At 52.2% G+C, this 9,787-nt stretch overlaps 1 protein-coding gene across 2 annotated transcripts in view; it reads right to left on the bottom strand.

The window, feature by feature from the left end:
* Nucleotides 1-241: 241 nt before the first annotated feature.
* The window catches only part of RPS6KA4 (ribosomal protein S6 kinase A4), a 47,828-nt gene continuing 38,282 nt past the window's right edge, over nucleotides 242-9,787 (bottom strand). For both annotated transcript variants that reach the window (XM_029614805.1, XM_029614806.1), the window contains exons 9-17: nucleotides 6,705-6,866; nucleotides 6,329-6,454; nucleotides 5,111-5,244; nucleotides 4,914-5,007; nucleotides 2,992-3,162; nucleotides 2,691-2,882; nucleotides 2,326-2,485; nucleotides 1,759-1,922; nucleotides 242-1,420 (exon numbers count right to left, since the gene is read on the bottom strand). In XM_029614805.1, coding sequence (XP_029470665.1) covers nucleotides 1,193-1,420; nucleotides 1,759-1,922; nucleotides 2,326-2,485; nucleotides 2,691-2,882; nucleotides 2,992-3,162; nucleotides 4,914-5,007; nucleotides 5,111-5,244; nucleotides 6,329-6,454; nucleotides 6,705-6,866 — 1,431 coding nt within the window. In that variant the 3' untranslated portion in view covers nucleotides 242-1,192. The remainder of the gene's footprint in view (nucleotides 1,421-1,758; nucleotides 1,923-2,325; nucleotides 2,486-2,690; nucleotides 2,883-2,991; nucleotides 3,163-4,913; nucleotides 5,008-5,110; nucleotides 5,245-6,328; nucleotides 6,455-6,704; nucleotides 6,867-9,787) is intronic.

Genomic DNA, 9,787 nt, shown 5'->3' with positions numbered 1-9,787 from the left:
AAAAAATAACCCACCAAAAAACAAAATCAAAGCCACAGAAGCCCAGGGGGCTGGTTCTCAGGGAAGTGACCTTTGCTCCCTGCTGGCTGGCAGTGCATGCGCATGACCTTGTGACCTTCTCACTTTCAAGCCAGAAGCTCAGGGTGGCATTTCACCAAAGGAACCTGCCCTTGGGCCGTGTCACCAGCCTGCTCGTAGGGGCCCCTCTTGTGCACTTAAGCGACACTACTTAAAGGGGTCCTTTTTTGGGGGGGGGGGGGCTTGGCAGTCTCCTCCCAGCTCAGTGGGACCCCGCCTCCACTGGGCTGAGGTGCCCCAAGTCTGTATTTGCAACTACCTGGGGTCCCCCCCCCCTCAAATCTGCGTGTGTCCCCCAGTGACCCAGCCCTCGCAGCAAATCCTCAAGGCAGGGATCACACATTGCAGCTCTCTTCAGCACCCGCCTAAGGTGAATCCCCCAAGCCCGGCCACTTCCCTCCCCCTTGCCCTGTGAACTCTGCCTCTGCGGCATCCTCGGCCCTGCTTGGCCTAGAGAGCAGAGGCCAAGCTCAGTTACTGAACCCATCTCTTGTGCATGGCAGTGTGTAGCACTTGCCACCGAGGTGGCCCCAAGGCACCCTCTCTTATGCCGATAGAAAACACTACTTAAAAGGTTATGTCGATAAGAGCCACTGCTTAAAGAGCCCCCTCCTATTCTGATAAGAAAGTCTCTTTAGGCAGTGACCTATGCTGGTAAGCGACACTGTTTGAAGTGTCCCCCTAACTAAGCCCCTTCTGGTGATACTCGTGCACGGGTCTGGGGGACACCCAGGCACCATGTCCCGTGAGCAGAATGTGCCCGTCCTTACCGTCCTGGCGACATCCGCGTGGGCGGGGTGGGGGTGGAAGGGGGGAACACATCCCGCGCTTTGCATGCTATTTTCCCTCTGCAGGAGCAGAGGGCATAAAACAAATGGGGAAATTTTGAACTAGTGAACCGAGCAGACACAGACGGAAGAATTAGGCAGCCATAGCCCCAGAGGGCTCATTCATCTGAGCGCCCCCCACCCCCCCTTATTTGCAGAGCATTCCATTTAAAAAAATGTGGACTGATAAAAAGAAAGAAAAAAAAAAAAAATCCCCGAGCAGAAATACGGCCAGCAACAAACAAGCAGAGTGTCCGCAGTATCGCAAGGAAACCTTCCGCCAGCTGCTAGGAGGGCGGGGAAAAGGTGTCTGTCTTTTTCAGGGGCCCCTTGGACTTGGGGGAGTGAGCGGGCGTGGGTCTGGAGGAAGAGGAGGAGGAGGAGGAGGAAGAGGAGGAGGAGCTGCGTCGGGTCTCCGCCCCCGTGCTGGACATCTTCAGCTTCCGCCTCTTGGCCAGCGGCGCATTGTCCACGCTCTTCAGGAAAAAGCCCTCTCGCTTCCCTCTGTTAAATGCCTGGAAGAGAGAGGAAGGGAGGGGAGGGAAGGAGATGAGAGGATGAGAAAGGGATGAAGTGAGATGAACAGAGGGCAGGCAAGAGAGAGGGGAGAGTATGAGAGAGGGGAGAGTATGAGAGAAGGGATGGAAACATGCCCACACATCATTTCCTGTCCCCCCCCCCCTGCCCGCACACAATCCCCATCTTTCTTCTCTCTCTCACACACACACACTCCTCCCTCCCCTTCACACCCTTTATCCCCCCCCAGCACACCCATCCTCTCCCTCCTGTTACGCACACCTCCACCCCCCCTTATTTCTCAGCACACAGGGGAACGCTTGTCCTCTGCTCATACCATGAATGTGGCATTGACATAGGTGCGGACAGTGGGCCCGGTGGACTCCAGGATGTCAGGGGTCATCAGCGGCGTGGAGGACAGCGCGCTGCCGTCCTGCAGCCACTCGCTATAGCGCAGGCTGGACATCTTCAGCCGCTTGGCAGGATCCACTGTGAGGAGGCCTGTGGCAGGAGCAGAAATTGCACTTGTGATGGGCACGAGACTGTAATTGTCATGGCGACGGGCACAGAGACTAATCACCATAGCAACAAGTGCAATGTAAGGATAATTGCCAAGGACCTATCACAGCACACAACACACTTCATTCTGTGGTATACACCAAGAAGCAACTATAAACAAACGAATGAGTATCGCTCATGCGATCTGGCTGAGAGAAATGTGGCGGCCATCTTAGATCTGGGCCTTAATCTCATAAACTGGTGGTGGTGGGGAATTATAAAACAATACATCAGGAGAAAAAGGCCCGGGAACTGCTTGCTCCGCCTTCCTCCCCCCCCCCCCCCCCTCAGAAAGCACAGCACCAGAACAAGGAGTGAGCAAAGCAGAAGGTTCCCATGTTCACACCTCGCACCAGCTCTTTGGCTCCCTCAGAGACATTCCTCCAGGCCTCGCCCTCGAGGGAGAACTCCCCCTCCTTAATCTTCCGCATGATGTCAGCAGCGTGGGTCATGGCCGAGCCCTTCTGCGTGCTCTGAAAGGGCACCTGCCCTGAAAGCATGGTGTACTGCGGAGAAGGAAGAGAGGCGTTGGAGAGATCAAGAGTCATTGAGGGAGAGGGGTAAGGAGAGGTGATAAGGGGAGTGGGCATGGAAAGGGAGAGGAAAGGATGGCCTGAGAGACAGTGAGGGGTTGAGGGGGAAGCAAGGGAGAAGAGGAGGAAGAGGAGGAAGGAGAAACCCATCCCGGGCATTAGAAGAGGGGCCACGTACCAAGATGACCCCCAGGCTCCAGAGGTCGCAGGACTCGTCGTACCCCTCGTCTCTGAACAGCTCGGGGGCAGCATACTGCAGGGTGAAGCAGGGCGTCTGCATGGGCTGGCTGCTCTGAGGCCGCAGCCGCGCAAATCCAAAGTCAATCACCTTCACAGAGGCGTCCTCCAAGTCATCTGCAAACAAGATGTTCTGGGGGGGGGGGGGGGGGGGGGGGGGGCAGGAGAGAGACAAAACTCGCACGTGAACAGGCAGCAAGGTGAGCGGGTCTGGGAGACGGACATTACGCACTGGGCCCCACCTCAGGCTTCAGGTCGCGGTGCACCACGCCCACGTCGTGCATGAAGCTGACGGCTGACACCAGGCTGCGCAGGATCTGGCTTGCCTCCGACTCACTAAAATGTTTCTTCTTTTTAATGCGGTCCAGCAGCTCCCCGCCTAGGAGCAGCTCCATCACCAGGTACGTGTGATACTGACAGGGAGAGACGGGGGGGGGGGGGGGAGAAAAATCTTACACGGTGAATTAGAGGAGCAGGCGGCAAATGGAGAAGGGAGCCAGTGTCCCTCCGAGTCCTGGTTCTGATACCATGGCCCCTCCCAGTCCCTCACCTATGGCCCCTCCAGGGCTCCCCCTTGCCCAGTGTGGCCTCTTATCATCCAGCAAGGTGATGGCATCCCCTAGCCAACCTCCTGCCCCAACATAGCCTCCGGCACACCCAAGGGCTCGAGACCACCTGGCATGGCCTCTATTCATCCCGCAGCTCTCGAAACATATAACGTTACACTGGATTTTTTTACCACACCTTCCCAGTACAACGTGGCTCTTCTCCCACCCGTCTTGGTCCACCAGTGCTCCTTCCAGCATCCAGCGTGACCCCTGGCATTCTCCCAGCCCTCCTCTCACCCAGTGTGGTCCCTTCTGTCACCCAGTACCCCCCCCCCCCCTCTATCATGTGTAGCTCCCTCTAGGTCCCCCATGCAGTCATCCAGTCTGGTATGGCTTCTATTGATTTTACAGGTCTCCTTTCATCCAGTTTGGACCCAGCTGTCCGGCCCCCCCCCATTATGACCTCCTGCCCTTCTCTCCTACACTGTAGACCCTGGTGTCCCCTCAGCGCCTCTCCCACCCATTGTGGCTTCTATTGGTTTCACAGAAGCCAATATTGAGCCCCTTTCTGGCTGAGCAAGCTAGCTGGATAGACTTATTTTAGCTGCGAGAGATATTCACGGGCAAGGCTTCGTTACTGAATATACTCAGCTCTCTTATAGTGATCTAGATAAGTTTATCTGGCCAGCTGTAGGATAGACAAATAGCAGCTGTAAAGTTATGCGGCTAACTAAAGCAGGTAAGGCTAAAAATCAGCACTTATCCAGCAGGAATGCCCCTATCCTGCCCCTCTCCTATCAGGCTATTTAGCAGGTTAAACAGTTAGCTGGCTAAGTGGTGGCCAATCAGTGTGGCAGAATTTTCAGATAGTGCCACTTAACTGGCTAAGTGGTGGCCAATCAGTGTGGCAGAATTTTCAGATAGTGCCACTTAACTGGCTAAGTGGTGGCCAATCAGTGTGGCAGAATTTTCAGATAGTGCCACTTAACTGGCTAAGTGGTGGCCAATCAGTGTGGCTGAATTTTCAGATAGTGCCACTTAACTGGCTAAGTGGTGGCCAATCAGTGTGGCAGAATTTTCAGATAGTGCCACTTAACTGGCTAAATGGTGGCCAATCAGTGTGGCTGAATTTTCAGATAGTGCCACTTAACTGGCTAAGTGGTGGCCAATCAGTGTGGCAGAATTTTCAGATAGTGCCACTTAACTGGCTAAGTGGTGGCCAATCAGTGTGGCAGAATTTTCAGATAGTGCCACTTAACTGGCTAAATGGTGGCCAATCAGTGTGGCTGAATTTTCAGATAGTGCCACTTAACTGGCTAAGTGGTGCTGAATGTCTACCTCGCAGCCTTTTCATTCAGTGTGGCCCTTGATATATTCATGTGACTACCGGCATCCCCTAGGACTCTGCCCATCCAGCACGGCCCCTGGTGACCCCCAAGGCTCCTCCCTCCCACAGTGCGCCCCTGGGGTACCCTAGGATTCCCCCTCCCTCCCAGCGGGCCCTCTGCCCTTGTCTCACCCCCTGTGGGCTCTGGTAGCCCCCAATTTCTCTCTCATCCATAGTGGCTCCTCAAGGTCTCACAGCTGTTTCATCCAATGTATCCACGTGGCATTACCTGGTCATGGTGCACTTCATGCAGCTTCACCACGTTGGGATGAGACTCACAGAGCTTCAGTGCAGTGATTTCCCGCTGCACGCTGCCCTCCATCCTGCACCACAGATGAGAAACTCAGCAACTGAACCCCAAAGAATCCTGCCCCAAACTCTGCCTGCACCCTCCTATCCCCTCTCCCCCCATTACCCCCCACCCACCTCTTGCTGAGGATCTTCACAGCGAACGCGTTCCCCGTCTGCTTACTGTGACACTTTCGACAGATGGAGAAACTGCCCTCTCCCAGCGCTGGCTCCTTCATCTCCAAGTCATAGAGCTGGAAAAAGGTTGAATCCTGCAGAGTGGGGGGGGGAGAGGTGAGCGCTGTGAGCTTTGGAGCTGACTGAAAACCCAGAGGTCAATATTCAAAGGGGTTTGTCTGGGTAGCTTTTGAGTTACCCGGAGATGTAAATTTTACCCAGCCAACAGGCAGATACAGTAAAAATCGCGGGAGAGCTCTCCTGGCGCGCACACAGGCCACTCTCCTGTGCGCGCAATTCAGAAAAAAAAATTATTCAAATTAGGGCCTGCGGTAAAAAGAGGCGCTAGGGACACTAGTGCGTCCCTAGCGCCTCTTTCTGGACAGGAGCGGCGGCTGTCAGTGGGTTTGACAGCCGACGCTCAATTTTGCCGGCATCGTTTCTCAAACCCGCTGACAGCCACGGATTCGGAAACCGGACGCCGGCAAAATTGAGCGTCTGGTTTTCGAGCCGCAGGCCAATTTAAAATTTTTTTTTAAAATTTTTTATTATTTTTAACTTTTGGGACCTCCGACTTAATATCGCCATGATATTAAGTCGGAGGGTGTACAGAAAATAAGTTTTTACTGCTTTCTGTGCACTTTCCCGGTGCCGGCAGAAAGTAACGCCAGCCTTTGGGTAGGCGCTAATTTCTGAAAGTAAAATGTGCGGCTTGGCGGCACATTTTACTTTCTAAATCTCGCGGGAATACCTAATAGGGCCATCAACATGCATTTGCATGTTGCGGGCGCTATTAGTTTCGGGGGGGTTGGACGCGCGTTTTCGACAAGCTATTACCCCTTACTGAATAAGGGGTAAAATGCACGTCCAAACGCGGGTTAGAAGAACGCTCCGCCGGAGCGCACTGTACTGTATCGGCCTGCAAGTGATTATCCAGGGTGTAGCCCTGGAGCGGAGCAAAGATATCCAGATAACTCTGCTGTTCATCCTGCTATGCCTGGTCTTAAATTATGCAGATAAACTCACCCAGATAACTTTGAGTTTTTTCGGGTTTATTCAGCTGCACTGCTGAGTTTCTCTCTATAAAACTCACCCAGACAGCCTGTAGCTCTATGTGGGACCTCCCCTCTGCGTTTCCCGCCCACAATCACACGCAGCCATCATCGCATGGGAACTTACTTTGATCATGGCACTGCGAGCCACAGCAGCACTGCCCGGTCGCTCCGCGTTCAGGTGGAGATCCATTATGTCCGTCATCACTGCATTATGGTTAAACAGGATGGAGGGTGCAATGAACGAATATCCCTGCAGGACAACAAGGGAGCGGGTAGAGGACCAGGGGCGTGATGAAAGCGTATCACGGCAGGAGAGCAAGGCAATGAACCCAGGCCCAAGGGTGTCGCGTGCCTGGAACCTACGGCCCGTGTTTGAAGAGTTCCCAGGGGAAATTATAAACCAAGGGGGGTGGGCACAGGCCATACGTGCTACGCGCCTGGAATACGGGATTCGAGTCTGGGGGGGCGAGATTCCCGCTGAGAAGTAAGCAAAGACATACCTGGAACACAGGATCTGAGTTTGGGGGAGTTCCTGCCGGGGAATACACAGGGTCCATGTTGGTGAATTCTTCCGCAAAGTTACTGACATCCAGTTCGTTTCGGATCTCAGGTTTAAAGGGGGCTCTCACCTTTTTCTCTGCCAAGTCAGCCCAATTTAGCCTCTGTGGGGGGAAAGGGGGAATTAGCCAGCACAGTACTCCTACCTGCACGAATCAAGGTCAAAGATCCCCTGGGCCTGCAGGGGGAGCATACAAAGTGAAAATGGCAAAACCAAAACCCTCACACTCAATTGATCTAAATCATTCAAAGAGAACCGTTTACTTGGTCATGTGAAAGAACTTCATTTTTTTTTTGGTCATCCAACAATTCTGCTCCCTCGTGGGGGAATATTTCAGAAGTTCCACGGCGTCGTGAGCAGGGACCTTTTTATCGGAAGTCTCTATATCCACAAAGTCTTGACCAAGAAATAGAGTGGCAGGTATTTTTATAATGCACAGTTTTTGCTCTCAATAAAAAAAAAAGGTAATCTACGTGATTGGCAGAGGACATTAACAGATGGGAGGGGGTTTCCTCTTTAAATCCTGAGGCATTTCTGGCCGCCTCACGGACGCTGTTCCTGACTGAAACATTTTCACGTAGTAGGAGAAGGTTTGGCCGTGTCTGTACCAGGGTAGGACATTCCCAAGATATATTCTTGTGTTTTCTTAAATCTAGGTGCCCAGTGTGGAAAATAAGTTGAGCGAGAGTTACCCCTGAAGAAGCCCATTATGGGTGAAACAAGGGTCCTGTGTTGGGGGTTGCTGGATGAAGTTGCACCTGCTTTAAAATTGTAAAGATCTGGAGCATGATCACAGGTGCTGTGGAAGTGCTTTTTTTTTTTTTTGCTAGCCAGGATCAGAGAGTGGGTTTGCCTCTTGCAACCATTCGGACAGCAGCGTATCAGCTAGCTCTTCCCCCTTCCATTTTTATGACGCTTGATTTGGATGACCTAAATAATTCTCTTTCAATGATTTACAAAAAAACCGAGTGTGGGGGTTTTTGGTTTTGAGATTTTCACTTTTTGTGTGAATCTCCACATTTCTAGGTGCGCCATTCTATGGTTTTTGGGTTTTTTTTCACAAGAGAGGGGAGCATCTCACAGACAGGCCTGACTTCACTGAATCCAAACTTCAAGGAGCATAGCGAGAATGGATTTTTTTTTTTTTTTTACAACAACTTTATTGAAAGCTGAAGATTGCTAGGCCTGATGGCCTACCAAGAGAGCTGGTGGAGACCCAGGACTGTAACAGATTTCGAGTGTTATTGGGAAAGATATGCATGGCAGTGATGGGAAACAGGCTGAGACAGTGTGAGTAGAGGACACGGGGAAGTGGGACGTAGTGTTACTGTTAGTGGATGAACCTCGAGTGGTGGACTGGAGGTACCATTTTGGTCTTTATCTGCTATGTCACTATGCTACTATAAGAAGGGAGCATCTCACCGAGTGTCCCAGCAGCCTTCCGTAAAATAGAAGAATTAAGGGACAACCTAATACTGCATCTTATCCCCACTGGACAGAGAGGTATCATCCTTTGGGGAGGAGGCATGTGGTAAGAAGCAGAAGTGATGTGTGAGGTAGTCTTGATGCTTCAGGCGAAGAATTAATGTGCATGACCCTGCTGAAACTGTTACGTAACCCGTAAGGCAGAGTAGCAATTCAGTAAATGAATTTCACTTCCCAATATCTCTCTTCAGAGCCAACCAGAACTTACTGAGAAGTTACAGAATTAGGACAGCAACAGGAAAACCTTCAGAACAGGTGAGAAGAGATCTAGGATGGGACCCCCATGGGGGAGAGAGGGGAGATAGGTTCTGGGTTAACACTAGACGTCCATCAGGGAGAAGAGGATGGGAATAAATAAAAAAGCTTAACTGTCACAGAGCGACAGTTACTACCCTTAAGAGAAACATGGGGGTAACCTGCATGGAGCGGCAGTTACTACCCTTAAGAGAAACATGGGGGTAACCTGCCCAGGGCGACAATTACCACCCTTAAGAGAAACATGGGGGCAACCTGCACAGAGCGACAGTTACTACCCTTAAGAGAAACATGGGGGTAACCTGCACAGAGCGACAGTTACTATCCTTAAGAGAAACATGGGGGTAACCTGCACGGAGCGGCAGTTACTACCCTTAAGAGAAACATGGGGGTAACCTGCATGGAGCGGCAGTTACTATCCTTAAGAGAAACATGGGGGTAACCTGCATGGAGCGGCAGTTACTACCCTTAAGAGAAACATGGGGGTAACCTGCATGGAGCGGCAGCTCCTACCCTTAAGAGAAACATGGGGGTAACCTGCCCAGGGCGACAATTACCACCCTTAAGAGAAACATGGGGGCAACCTGCACAGAGCGACAGTTACTACCCTTAAGAGAAACCCGGGGGTAACCTGCACTGAGCGACAGTTACTATCCTTAAGAGAAACATGGGGGTAACTTGCACAGAGCGACAGTTACTATCCTTAAGAGAAACTTGGGGGTAACCTGCACAGAGCGACAGTTACTACCCTTAACAGAAACATGGGGGTAACCTGCACGGAGCGGCAGTTACTGCCCTTAACAGAAACATGGGGGTAACCTGCACGGAGCGGCAGTTACTGCCCTTAACAGAAACATGGGGGTAACCTGCACGGAGCGGCAGTTACTGCCCTTAACAGAAACATGGGGGTAACCTGCACGGAGCGGCAGTTACTGCCCTTAACAGAAACATGGGGGTAACCTGCACGGAGCGGCAGTTACTGCCCTTAACAGAAACATGGGGGTAACCTGCACGGAGCGGCAGTTACTGCCCTTAACAGAAACATGGGGGTAACCTGCACGGAGCGGCAGTTACTGCCCTTAACAGAAACATGGGGGTAACCTGCACGGAGCGGCAGTTACTGCCCTTAACAGAAACATGGGGGTAACCTGCACGGAGCGGCAGTTACTGCCCTTAACAGAAACATGGGGGTAACCTGCACGGAGCGGCAGTTACTGCCCTTAACAGAAACATGGGGGTAACCTGCACGGAGCGGCAGTTACTAGCCTTAAGAGAAACCTGGGG

This window comes from Rhinatrema bivittatum, chromosome 8 (assembly GCF_901001135.1).
Source record: "Rhinatrema bivittatum chromosome 8, aRhiBiv1.1, whole genome shotgun sequence".
NCBI classification, from domain to species: domain Eukaryota; kingdom Metazoa; phylum Chordata; class Amphibia; order Gymnophiona; family Rhinatrematidae; genus Rhinatrema; species Rhinatrema bivittatum.
The sequence above is the reverse complement of the archived record's forward strand: the minus strand, read 5'-3'. Positions and strand labels throughout refer to the sequence as shown.